The sequence below is a fragment of the Dermacentor variabilis genome, chromosome 6 (assembly GCF_050947875.1).
Source record: "Dermacentor variabilis isolate Ectoservices chromosome 6, ASM5094787v1, whole genome shotgun sequence".
In the NCBI taxonomy this organism is placed as follows: domain Eukaryota; kingdom Metazoa; phylum Arthropoda; class Arachnida; order Ixodida; family Ixodidae; genus Dermacentor; species Dermacentor variabilis.
Window position 1 is genome coordinate 111,404,682 of NC_134573.1, and position 14,184 is coordinate 111,418,865.

The 14,184-nt window shown below is 48.8% G+C and overlaps 1 protein-coding gene across 2 annotated transcripts in view; it reads right to left on the reverse strand.

The window, feature by feature from the left end:
* Positions 1 to 296: 296 nt before the first annotated feature.
* Positions 297 to 14,184, reverse strand: part of LOC142585037 (sulfotransferase ssu-1-like) — a 32,115-nt gene continuing 18,227 nt past the window's right edge. Inside the window, exons 1-2 of one of the 2 annotated variants that reach the window (XM_075695480.1) lie at positions 11,148 to 11,235; positions 297 to 1,594 (exon numbers count right to left, since the gene is read on the reverse strand). In XM_075695480.1, coding sequence (XP_075551595.1) covers positions 579 to 1,532 — 954 coding nt within the window. In that variant the 5' untranslated portion in view covers positions 1,533 to 1,594; positions 11,148 to 11,235 and the 3' untranslated portion in view covers positions 297 to 578. Of the gene's footprint in view, positions 1,595 to 11,147; positions 11,236 to 14,184 lie in introns of those variants that run through there. The other variant, XM_075695479.1, reaches the window with a different exon arrangement.

Here is a 14,184-nt window from a genome sequence, read left to right on the forward strand (position 1 = left end):
TGAGCGCGTAGCCAACGACTTTAGGCTCGCTTCGGATTCCTTCGGCTAAAAATGTCAATTAGTCTAATTTACTTATCACTTCCCTAATTACTAAACTGAGGCCTTTTCAAAGGCATACCCCTGTGCTTAAATGAAGCTTGCAGAAAACGCTTCATTATCGCACTTTTCGCTTTTTAAACGAATTTCGAGCGCGTTTCCTGATACACACTGTAAAATAATTTACATCCTTAAAGTGAAAAAGGGTGTAAATGTGTCGATAATTCACACCCTTATGGTGTAAACGAGAAGAAAGGGGGTTAACCCGGGGGCCCAAATTTTATTAGTCATATCATAAGAAGCGAACAAACACTCACACCAAGGACAACATAGGGGACATTATTTGTGCGTAATAAAGGAAATAAAGAAACGATAAATTAATGGAAGTGAAAGTGGATGAACAAACAACTTTCCGCAGGTGGGCAACGATCCAACAACCTTCGAATTTCGCGGATTAAAGAAGGATTAAAGAAGCACTGCTGGGACCTAGCGGGTGTGCACAGTCAGAACTTTGGTTTCGAAAATACCTGCAGAACGCTCGCTCATAGGATGCCGTGCCTCTTCCAGACGTCAATAATGTCCGTGCCGGCAAGCCTCTGATATATCTTTGCTTCCATTTCCGCGTTCATTTCAGGCGTGAAGTGCTCCTTCCAGTTTCCTACCACACCCTTGCGGATAAAACCCACTGTTTTGGGATATCTCATCGCCATATCATGATAGTGGTTCAGACCAGGACACACGTCTTTTTCGTTGTCCAGCGGCCTGGTAAGGAACGCTTTTATGTCGGCACCCGTTTTGGACCTCATAAAATCTATTCCGCTGAGTTCGATCACTCGGTCCAGTGCCTCCGGGTGTTCGATAAGTTTCCGGTGGTGTTCGTCGCCAAGGAAAGCAGCGAGCTTTAGTACTTGATTCTTTGGGTCAGCCTTGATGTCCTCGTAGTGCATCAACAGCACATTGGAATCGTTGCGGTGAGCGTACCAGGAGAGGACGTGATCGAAGTATTCGCCGAAATCGGTCGCGCCTTGCACGAAAACGTCGAAGAAGTCTTCGAGTTTACCGTCCGCGAAGTCGTACGCCATGAAACCCTTGGTGTGGTAAAAAAACGATACGCATACGTCCTTTGGGTTCCTGCAGACGTACACATACTTCGCGGAGGGACTCTTCGGAACCAGGTTATAGGGGAGGTGTGTCTTGATAAGACCCGGTCGCTTCATCTTTTCTACGTCTTCGGCACCGAACATCTCCAAGAAGGGCATGGTCTTGAAGAAGTCCATTCCGTCGGGAGCAGGCGATCCGTCGTGAAGGATGAGGTAGCCGATCTGCTGCGTCCATGTCGTCCCACTCTTGGGAAACGTCGCGATGAAGACGTCGTCCGCTCTCGGCTTGTACCCTAACGCTGAACGATAAAGGTCGACCGACACGTAGGCGTTCAGCCTGAAACCGTCTATGTCTCTGTACAAGGGTCCTCGTGGATATCTCACGTCCACAGCCATCGCGGACGCTATGCTGATTTTTCCTGGCCCTTGCGGGGAGCAGAAATGCGAGGGCGTTGCACCTGCAAAGAGAACATAAGGCGACGTTTTCGAAGGCCAGAACTATCTTAGAATGATGGTTTACTGAGCCAGTTGGTATTTCATTATTTAGGCAAGCAGTTAAAAAAAATAACACGACAGAAAGAAGGGCACGAAGCTGCGTCCGTCTGCCTTTCTGTCGTATTATTCATATCGCTCTGCTTGCCTCAACAAAACGACAACTATGTCAGTGTGCTTTTCTTGCTCTTTATTTCGTCTGAGCGGTAAGCCGTCAGGGCATTAAGCGCGGTCATAAGCCTCTAGCGCCCCTGTTCAACGGAGCGGTCAATTTTATTCCGATACGGATTATCGCCACTATAGGTTTTCGCGAACACTGGGTCAAGCACGCGACATGACACTTCTAGGGATATATAACGCCAAGGAGGCTCAGAAAAACAACAGGAGCGCAACGAACGTGCCAGCAACGAGCCGCCTGACTGCTGACGCACTTAAACCGCGTAACGTAATGGTCACGGAAGCAGTGCGACGTCGATTATGCATGCATTTCTCTAAGTCACCCATGAGGAATTGGCTGCTGCTAAGCTGACGGGCCCCGTCTTGATTAAATGAGGGAAAAGAAATGACCAAATCTTCCCCTTCCGGAGAATAGGGGTAAAGATCAGGTGTCCTGCGTGTACCTGATCTTTGTCACGGTTAAGTAACCCACAGGTAACGGTACCGGATTGCTTCGGCCTCCCGCTCTCTCAGCTTGGAATCTTCTTCTCGTTGCTGTCGGATTGCCTGGGCTCGGGCGGCTCTAACGGCTGGATTGGTGCGCCGACGGCAAGCCCTTTCACGGGCGAATTCTCGCCGGTTTTCATCGAACGCTGCCCGCTCCCCGGAGGAACGCACGATGCGTGGCCGTCCCATCCGCTTTCCGAGACTCAACAGAAACGAAGCCGACGCAGCGCTCGAAACCCTTTCCAGCCCTTTCCTTCCCCGGTGGAAGCGAAACGCCTCTGATTGGTTGCGCGCGCGGCGTGAGCGCGCGCCTATGCAGCTGGAATCCTTGCTAATGACTAGAGTGTACTAGACTATGGTCGAGTGGGACGAACGGCGCTTTCCCGCTGAGGCGCTGCGCGTAAAAAAATATTGTGATGACGCTGCGAGCCAATTGGATGGAGATGGAGACGCGCTTCGCGGCATAATAAACGTAATTTTGCTGCGAACGCTGAGACTAATTGCCCACGTACGTTCTTATAATGGGGCTTTATTTCAACTGCAAATTCATATGGACACCTCTTTGCTATGTATACATATTTGAAGCATCGGTTATACAACATGAAGTCTTCAATTTTGCTGTCACTGGCGTCTGCTGGCGTTTGCTGGCGTCTGCTAGCGAGCGCGCGTCCGTTGCGCGGACACCGGCGGGAAGCCAGTTTTTCTCGCAGAAAGTGTGTGCAGCAATATTTTTGTATGGTTTTACTTGCTTTGGTGCACCCGCGACTCTTGTAGGCCGGTACCACTTGTAGTTTCAGCCAGGTGAACTGCTATTTTTAACGCTGTTTTTTAAAGTAACACGTAATTTTTGCCACAGAAGCCACCTATCTACAACATGAAGTTACGAAATTTTTTTTTATTGATATCGTGTCATTTTAAGCGCTCATCTTGTTGGTGGAAAATCTATCAGGGAGAACGATCAAGGAAAACAATATTATAGTGAAATAAATTAGGTTTATTGACTGCGTGGTGCGAAGAGATGCAGACGACCAATGCACATCTAGGTAAATCTGAGGCTACAGACGTAATGTAAAAGGCATAGATGTAAGAGAAAATTATGAAATATTCTAAATGCACTGATTGAAAAAGTGAAAACTCCCGACTGGAATAAGCGTGTTTCTTTTAAAAGCTGCACCAGCCCCAGGCGAACCAATCGACTTTCCAAGAAAAGGAATCAAGGCAATTATTGGACTTTAATATGAACAGCAGTGTTAGGAAAAATATATTGCATATGTGCTCAGACTGAGTCGGGGAGACCGGGAAGTCATTAGCACCCGTGCCTTGTCTTTAGACCCGTGCCTTGTCTGGCGATCTCCTTCAACATACCAGCAGGCGAAATGAAGTAGAAACATATAGTCTAATCGAATAGTATTTGCTATTCAGATCGTATTCGAGTTCAGAATTCAGTATTAAAAATTTTCATATCGCCGTTTTCGTTCTAATGTAAAGCATAAGAGCACTTTTGAAGTCTCGAAGATGAGGGGCCGATGGAAGTGAGAACTCTTATTCCGAATGATTGTGCTGCTGGAGAGTCGTGGCTGTTGCGCAGAGGCGGACCAGTTCCTGAGAGAATTAACGCACGGGTGCCAATCGGTTCTGCCGAACAAGTTCCCAGCGGTCATTAAATATAAACGCCCCGTTTTGGGGCGCCCTGTAAACCTGCTAACTTGATTCAGACAAGCAAAACATTTTTTTTCTGCAGTATCACCTTGTCTGCAACTCATTAAAACTGAGTGCCCAATGTAGTGCCACACTAACCTTCTTCAAAGAACACACCAGATCTGCAACTATCTCCACGTGTATGTGAGACATACCATGCTTCAAATGCTTCATTATTGCACTTATGACAGTGCACCGGATAATTGAAAGCAGCCGCTTATAATACAGAAGCTACTTAGTTGAGCGGACGTACAGTCGGGAACGGCAGTACGTTTAGGCATAAAATATAAGCAAAGCGCAACATGTTTCTATCGGAAATCAGACTCAGAATATCTTATTTCGCTTAAATCCCTAAAATAAGCCGGAAGACGCTGCTACCTTCTATTTTTTGCTTGTTTTTTCTTAATTAAGTCAAATTCTAGCGTTTTACATCTGGCGATATGCTTATGAGGCACCCCATTCAGTTCTAACCACCTGGGTTTTTTTAACGTGCACCTAAACAGAATTACACGCGTGTTTTTCCGTTTCGTTCCCATCGAATTTCACTACCTGTTGGAACCCGTGAGCTCGAGTCTAGCAGCGCAACGCCATATCCACTATGTAGCCATAATTAGGCTACCGCGCCGCTTTTTTGTGTTTTGTTAACCATGGACTAGACAAAAAACTTCACACGACTTACAGGCCAGAGATTAGCATATATAATGGCTGCCTAAAGCTGTTTTCGGCGCCCGAGGTCCGGCCGCAATAAAAGAACCCCTACCAATTTCTTCGCATTCTATTATACGCGGAAGACGGAAACATGAATGGAATGTTGCACTGCAGTCTTTTTTTCTATAAGAACAGTTCCCGTAGATCTAAGTAGAGGGTGCCGGATGTGGCAGTCTTGCTTTATTTGTTGAAGCGGCAAGCAAGAAGTTTGCATATGTTTTTAAAGCGAAAGCTTTACTGTCCGCGAACTTGCGATTTCGCCGTGGCGGTGCTCCGACGAAGCACATGACGTCACAACGCGCGTCTCGTAGCGGATATTTCTCTCTCTCTTTCTCGATCCCTAGTCACTACTGCGCATGCGCCACTAGTAGCACCGAGCCCCAGGTGTTCCGCCACTGCGCAGCGCCGCGCCTTTCTTCCGCCGCCGTTTGTTATGACGTCACATCGCGTTCCTCGACGTTGCGCTTGCCTCTGCTCGCTTCGCCAGCTGCGTCGCATGCCTGATAACATCTCGGAGGATTTAAAAGGAGAGCTCGCGTGCGCCGCAACCACAGTTGAGGCGGCAGTATGGACGGCGACAATTCTGATAAGCAGGAGGAGGCCTGGAATCAACATCGGAACGAGATGAAGAGGAAACAAATCGCCCAGGAAACAGACGAACAGCGCGCCGAACGACTGGCTAAACGCCGCAACATAGCCAGACAACCAGACTAACCTGGACTTGCAATCAAGATTAACCAAGGCTAACCATGCCAAGCCTTAGCTTTCGCTACGTATATCCTGGCATAGCCGGGCTAAGCCACTGCCAATTTCTTTGTCTGCGTTTCGCAAAGCCTACTGATCGAAAACTATATGCGCAAAAACACGAGAGATATATGCTGCTTAAAAACAAGAAAAATATTTGTTCTCCAAAGGTTAAGCCCCGTGGCTTTCCTTTACCTCTCTCTGCTCGCTCTACGCGTGACGTCACACGCGTCGCTTCTTTATTCCGACGGTCCGGCAGTTTAGGTGACGAGATGCTGTGGTATGTTGTGGCTGTGCTACCTCGATGTGTGCTGCGAGCAGTCGACGTTGTGGTCACTGTGTGGCTATTCTACAGCTCTGTGAAACGCTATGGAGACAACTAGGTATGCCATCTAAGTGTTGTGTGTGAAGGTGCTGCGCAAACTAGCCCAACGAGCCGGATCTACCCTTGTTATCCCTCCCGAAGGAAAAAAATCCGCCGGTATAATTGGCTACAGTAAATACCATGGAAGGAACACAAAACATCCGCTTTACAAAGGTAGGTGAAGGCATTTCTAATTACAACTGAACGGTAGATGAAGCGCCACTAATTTTTAAAAAATCATGCCGCTGTCCTCGAACCGCACCTTCGTCAGCTTTTCTCGACAGTGTTTCTCTCGGCTGTTTCTCACTAAAGAATAAAGAACGGTCTTTTTCTTTGCTGTATCATTCTGGCCACTGCCTGACTGCAGTGTTCGAAAGTACGCTACGGAGAACTTATGATGGTTTTGTTGAGCGTGAAAAGCGATGTTACTGCTTGAAAAGCATATGTAGTTGTTTGATTGTGTTTAGACGAATGCATTTACGCTTCTTTTCTTGTGGAAGAACGAACACTAGGCTGTCAGTAGGGCGAATAACTAAAAGGAGTGGACAAAACTTCTGTATGCGCCACTTAGGCCTTCATGTACCAACGTAAAAAGGTGATTTCTTGCTATTTCACTGCAGCATATACCTACACAAACAAATGAGCATTGATCATAATTGACTCCAACTGATATGGTGCGATGTATTGCAAGTCGTGTTTCTTTGCGAGAAATTGTCATGAGTGCGGTGTAGATGGCGATAAAACACTAGACTCATACTTTCAATGTTCACGCAGGTTTGCGCTCGGCCTTTAAAAAAGTTCATCAGGAGCAAGACCTCAGCCGCGATTCTTTTTCAGATGCCCTGGAGCCTAATGCTTACGCTGACTTCAAAGAAAAAATTGGAGGCTTATCAAGGTTAAGCCCAGTGGATGCTTCGCATCCACTGGGCTTAACCTTAGCGTACCCTTAGCGTTTGGAGGCATCTTGACCGCATACACGCCCGGCGCAAAGACGCTGGCGCGGTTGCGGGCACAGAGGCTGACGCGACGGCGGGCGCGCGCCGCTTCATCCCTGGCGTGACGTCACATATCACGTGATGCAGCGATGGTGGCGCTGCCACCGCGTCGCGCGCGACGGCGCGAACCGAAGCGTGGAGGCCTCCGCTGGGCGACGTCCGACGGCGCGATTTGAGGCCCCATCTGCAGCCGGTGTGACGTCATCACGTGACGTCACATCATGTGATCTCCCTTCAGGGTCAATGGTGGCCACCGCCGGGAGGCGACCGACGACGCGATATGAGGGCCCATCTGCAGCCGGTGTGACGTCATCACGTGACGTCATGTCACGTGACCTACTTGAAGGTCACTTGAAGGTCAATGGTGGCCACCGCCGGGAGGCGACCGACGGCGCGATATGAGGCCCCATCTGCAGCCTGTGTGACGTCATCACGTGACGTCATGTCACGTGACCCCACTTCAGGGTCAATGGTGGCCACCGCCGGGCGTCGCGCGAAGGCCCGAAACCTACGTTAATATGCTTCGCATAAAAGCCTGCCTTTAACTGTGGAGGGACGACAACGGAAGTACCCATAGGCCCGCGATTAGTTATATGTATTTACAGCTAGTCCTGTTCGATTTATCAGAATTGCTAGTCTAGCCTTTCCAATGGTGCAAACTCACCACAAAGGGGGTGTCATGACTGGTAACTATGCACATAGACAAGAAAGAAGAAGTAGCAGGCAAATAGAGCACGATCGCTCGCGGCTTAAAGAAGCAAGCTGCCACGGGATATAGCCGTGGCTGTAAGAATTGTGACTGTTTGGGATTGTTGGTTCGACATCGTGACAACTCCCTAAAGCAAGAAACACAGACGAACAGGAGAAAACAGGCGAAAGACGAGCGCTAGGTACAAGAAGCATAGCTGCTCGATGAAAGCGTGTTTTTACCGAGCGGCCACGCGAGAAGCGTCGGACTTCAGTGGTGGCGTCACCGTCGAAGCGAGCACGCCTTGAATTATCTAGGAGATCTTGCCCAGAGTTTGTAGTAGATTTTCGACTGCTTGGTCCGCAGACAGCGAAGGGGGTTTCTCGAGAGCCCATGATAAGGGGAAATGTAAGTCGGAAAGAATGGCGGAAAAGATGGAGAAAGCGATGTACGAACTACTAACAGAGTCTACGAGTTGAATTATAGAACTCGATAGAGGAACTTCGTTGGCCGGACAGAATGATTCAGCACGTCATTTTTCGTCACAGCAAAGTTTTCTATCTGCCTGGGTGGCATCCATGTTAACACGGCTGACACAGCGGCAGTAATCAACTTAGCCAACAAAATCCTTCAGAAAAAGACGCCGCGGTTGGCGTGGCCGCAGAAAGAGAAGGTAATGCCGATGGCGGAAGTGTAGGATTTCGCTCATGGACTAGAGAAAAAAGTGGCTTTATTCACTTGCGCGATGAACAGCAGAGTTGTATATGCAAACACGGCAAACGAGAAGGATATGCGAAACAGTGTACTCGTGGCAAATATACACAGAAATTACAGCGGATAAAGTTCAGTGAAAGTGTAGTCAGATCATTGGTCTGATGGTGACACGTATATACGCAGTTATGACCGGTGCTGAATGCGCGAAGCACTTCGTTCAGAACACGTGACAGGAGCGCCTTGCTGCCATCGCTCAAAGGCATACGAAGAGCTCTGTCCTGTAAAACAATGGGGCGTAGGAAGGTCTCGGCGACTTCGGAGGCGGCATGTACAAAGAGCAGGGGTTTGTACAGCCCGTAACACCCTTAGCACAAAAAGGACGTTTTAGCTGAACTAGACACCCCTACGGATACAAAAAAGGGTGTTGTAGTAACCAAATAAAACATCCTTACACTCACACATTTGGAAATTCATCACCATCGTGATCATACGCTATTTTTATGCCCGTTACAGAAAGAAGGCCTCTCCCTGCGATCTCAAAGTATCCCTAGTCTTGCGCTAAATTCCAACTTGCGCCTGCAAATTGCCTAATTTCATCACCTCACCTAATTATCGGCCGTCCTCGACTGCGCTTTTCTTCCCTTGGCGCCCATTCGGTAACTCTAATGGTCAACCGGTTATCCTTCCTAGGCATTACATGACCTGTCCAGCTCTATATTACAGCGAATTACAGCCAAGTTGTTAAAAGGTTTCCTCCAGGATCGTGTCCGTGTGTCGACACAAAACTTGAGCCTTCCTCTCAAAAGACTTCCAAACCACAACCCCCTGTCAAAATTATGACCCTGCAATTGCAAGGGATTTGCTCGCCCATCAGCATTTTACCCGACAAGTATACGCCCCTCCCTATAAACATCTAACAGGAGAGGAGGCCATCAATTGGATAAAAATTCAAACAGTTGTTCATCCCTAATTCAAAATATTACGCGCCATGTTCCCGATGGGCTATCGAGCTTCTTGCCCTGGTGTGGAGGAAGTGAATGAGTGAGTGAGTGAAATAACTTTATTAGGTCCAGAGAAGACGCAGGGGGGGACCCCGCGCCACCCGCCTTGTCCCACGTAGGGACCGCCAAGCCTAGCTTGACGGCCCGATCGCGGGCACTCTGGACGGCCAGGGTTTGGTCGCTGAGTTGGGGGCTGCCCAAGAGCGCAGCCAGTCCTGCACTTTTTTCACATTACCTGGGGCTGCTCAAAACAGCCGCCAGACCTTAAAGACACAGATTTGGCAGCACAACACACGGAGCAGTTGGAGGCGCGACTGTCCAGCTCTGACCTGGCCGACCAGCAATCGCTGATCGACCAGGTTGGACGGGTGGCTAAGGCCAGTGTGCCTCTCGACTAGGGCTCCTCCGTGAGAATAATCTATTTTACCACTGAGTAAAGTTTCTTCTCTCTCTCCTGCGGCGTCCGCGTCAGACGCCACTTGCGTTCGTACTGGTGAGTACGCGCCGTGATTGACGCGGCTCTACTAGAATAAAACGTCGTTACGTGGGCCGATCCCGAAGATACTGCAATACCGGGCCGACCCGCGGTGGAGGTGAAGCAGGCGTTAAGCGCTCCCCATACGTGGGCCGATACCGAAGACAGGCAATGCCGTGCCGACACGCAGCGCAGGTGAAGAAGGCGTTAAGCACTGCCCGTACGATGGCCGATCCCGAAGATAGTGCAATACCGGCCCGACCCACGGCGGAGGTGAAGCAGGCGTTATGCACTCGCCATACATGCACCCATACCGAAGGTAGTTCTATGCAGGGCCGACCCGCGGCGAAGGTGCAGTTCGCCAATAAAGGGCCCACATACACAGCTTCGCTTGTAGTCCTTCTTAGAGTGGAAGGGCACTGATTTTTTTCTCTTAATATCAGCTAGAATATCGGCTATCCCCCTTTACGCTTTGATCCACACCGCTCTCTTCCTGTCTTTTAACGTTGCACCTAACATTTTTCGTTACATCGCTCTTTTCGCAGTCCTTAAGGGCTCTCGAGCTTTTTTGTTAACCTCCAAGTTTCTGTCCCATATGTCAGCCCCGATAGAATGCAGTGATTGCACACTTTTATGTTCAACGACAGTGGTAAGCTTCCAATCAGGATTTGGTAATACCTGCCGTATGCAACCCAATCTACATTTATTCTTCTGTAAGTTTGCTTCTAGTTATCAGGCTCTTCCGTGAGTGATTGAGATAGATAGAACTACTCCTGTACTGACTCTACTGTCCATTTACCAAAGTAACTGTTTGCCAGGAGGGTTCTTTTGATGCTCAAAACCAGCTTCGCAAAATGGTTTATACAGTGCACAATAGTCAACAACATGCATTTCGTTGCGTCCTTCTAGAATGCTTCGGCGTATTTTAAAACTGTCCAAAGTTAGCTGGGACAATTAGCTATGTGAATATTCCTTCCTTTGGAACTTTAGCGGACTTGGAAAGTTATGTATGTATAGAAGTGGGAGAAAGGGAGAGAGAGAGAATAAACTGGTTATATGGCAGCTGCAGGCCAATTTGGTAAAATGGGTGAGGGCCACAATGGAAGCCAAGTATGACTTATTATGGAACCTTAGCACGCGAAGCCGCATGGCGATTAAAGTGTTAGACGGCCTCGAAATGGGCATTCAATGAGACGCCCTTTCGTTTCCGACAGCACACGCCTTGTGTATGGACGACTATTGGTCCTCGTTGCCATAGACGATCTCGGAAGTAAGCACGAGGAAAAAGTGCATGTGGAGGTCCTTAAAAGCTATCGCAGCCTCAGAAGCTACCGGTTGCACTGCAATACATATATTTTTTACTTGTATATCGTAGAAGAATAACACCTTTCACCCGTAATACTGTACAGAAGCATCCACTGCCGTAAGCGTTAGAAGCATTCGCATAAAGCGGAAAGTATGTTCCATACCTGCGTTTAGTGGTTACACACTCCTTGCTACACAACTTGTAACCCCAGTGTTGTTCACTCTCAAACACGCTGCGAATGACCGCGGCGTCCTCATGTGCGCGCGCTCCGACACGGGGGCGCCTATCTCGGTCGGCTGATTGCCCTCGTCCGATGACGACCGATGACGTCTGATTCCGCAAGCCGTCACTGCGAAAATCCTCACGCTAAAGATTGCGGGTCGTCCGTCCGCGAATCTCCACGCGCTCGCTTGACATTATCGCCGTCACGAGTTAGAAGAATGAAGGCAAACTCACTCTTAGCTGCACTGCCAACAGCGCTACTTGTGTGTCATTTTGAGGGGGCTTCTTTTTCCAAGCCGTCGGGAATACATTTCTAGGTCCGCCATGTTTGAGTTTTTCGGTTTAGGGCAAGGGTATCAAAACGAGTTTGCACGAGGGCCGGATTCGCGACCAGTGGTGGTGTAGCGGGCCAGACAATAAAAAATTGAATATTATTGAAAACATATTTGTACTCCTAGGCAAGGCACTGCGCCTTGACTAACACCTTAATTCTCATTATTCGACGTGATTTTCTTCAAATAATTTCTTATGTTAATTAGATGCGTCAACCCTCTGGCTCGACATCAAAAAAATATGAAGTAAATATTTTAAGAGTTTACCTTTAAGTTTCCATAGGTATATCGATAGAAGTATTAAAAATTCGTAATGGGAGACAAACTCGTTTATATTTCCAGGTAGCACGCAGTTTCTAATGCGTTACAATTCTTCGCGTACTTCACGCACTTTTTGGCGGCTGTCTATCTATGTATGTTGTAAGGAAGAAGAGCAGCACAGTCGGCGGCGTCATGGGCAATCACGACATCATGGATTTACCATACGCACCATGGCCAATCTCCCTCTTGTGTATACATGACATAAGTTGTAGGTCGCAAGAACAACGACAACATTGCGAACGCGTGGCTCGCGAGGGAGAACTCGCGCTCGGGCTCCGTGTTGTGGTTAGGCCTCCAGCCAGCGGATGCTTATTTGTTGCAATGAACCTCATTACAACTGGTGGAAGTGCTGGGTAGCCGTCACTACTACCATACTGGAACTTCACTCCCGGACACTGCGAGCTGCTACGCCCGACGCTGTCTATCAGACATCATGGCGACAACTCGTCGTCATCTCTGGTGCTATTTGCCAAAGAGATCCCCCCACATTCAGTGGTACAGACGACAGTAACGTCGAGGACACGCTCTCCTCGTAATATAGGGTGAGTGCGCACAACTGGTGGGACGACGCCACGAAGTTGACCGATGTAATTTTATACTTCGCGGAAGGTGTGAACTTGTGGCTCAAAAATTGCGAGGCGGACTTTCCGGCATGCTCAGGCTTCAAGACTACCTTCACTTATGTCTTTGGTGGTACGGCAGTCAGAAAGTTAAGCGCCGAACAACGTTTGCGCGAGCGGGCGCATCAACCTTGTGAGATGCTGAAGAGCTACACAGAGGAAGTCAAAGACCTTTGCAAACGCGTAAACACGTCAATGCAATAGTCGGGCGAACTCCAGCAAATCACGAAGTGTGTCGACGACAACGTGTTTCACGTGCTCCTTTGCAAGAGCCCGGGAACTATGCCTGAATCTCTGTCAGAGATACGATTAGCTCCGCAAACAACGTGATTTTACTAGACGTACATTTTACTGCGAAACTGTCTGTGGCTGATATACTAGTGATCTTTTCGCGTTCCTCCACAGAAAACTATCATCATCAATGGCTCATAGCCCCTTAAGCACTCGTAACCCCTAAGCAAGAAAAAATGCAATGGCTCTCAGCCCCGTAAGGCAGAAGCTACAAGTGCTCAGCTATTTGAAGCGAACAGTGCATACATACTATGGAATCACGCATACAACATACAGAACAGCATGTCGAAAACTATCATCATCAGTAGCTCATAGCCCGCAAGCAATGACTTATACCCCCGTAAACAGTGGCTCATACCTCCGTAAGGCAGAGGCTACAAACACTGAACAAAGTGAAGTGAACAGGGCATACATTCTTTGGAATCACACATACAAGATACAGAACAGCATACCTTTCAATAAAGAACAAGCTTAGAAGTGGAATACGAACCACCTAATTATTGATAAGGCGCTCGTGATAGCAATGCAAAGCCCGGAGCGCTCCAGCATACGTTTCCCAGTAAAGAGTACTGTTGCGCAAGCTGCCGCGGCGACGTCAGCTTGTGACGTGGGGTGTGATGTCCCTAGCCTTTCGCATATAAAATAGCCAACCTAACAACTGATTTCAATGTTGTTGTCAAACCGCTATCGGCAGCAGTGTGCATTGAAAATTAACATTAACTCCCACTCCTACCATTAATCTAACTACTACCGCTATTCTTAGCCATATAACATTGTCTGCCGCCCTCAGCAGTTGTTGTGGCGGTGTTAAAAGGCTTCGCTGGACATCCACTTTCGCAGGACCGGGATGGCGAGTTTTTTTTTTTCTTTTGCGAAACAAGCCACTTTCCGGACTCGCTGTCGCACCGGATCAGTCGTTGCTGCTTATTGAGATTAAAGCGCCTGTGCGTGAAGAGGTAGCACGACAGCTATCCCAACTATCGTTTTTTTTTAAATTTTAGTAACAAGAGTACCAATCGCCACTTGCAGCCGCCTGCGCGCTTATGCCGAAGCAGTTACGTCACCTGGTGAGCAAGTGCGCCCGTCGTTTTTCTATCCGCCGCCGCCAACTCCAGCGAGTGCAGCTCCTCCTCGCGTTTATTGGGCCGCCCCTATCGTCGCTAATCCGTGGCGCACCTCAGACGATCGTCCGATATGCTTCGCGCGTGGCTACCCTGAACATGTCGCCCGCTTTTGTCGGCGTCGCATGCAATCGTCCGCCGCCGCACCCTGGATCACCCGCTACACTCAGTAAAGCGACGCGATACAGTCGCCCTACGACTGTACCGTCCCACCATGGCCCCTGCTTCTCCGTCGTTCGTCAACCGCCGCTCATCCTCGCCACGCCGTCACTCGTTGTTTCCAATGCGTCGTC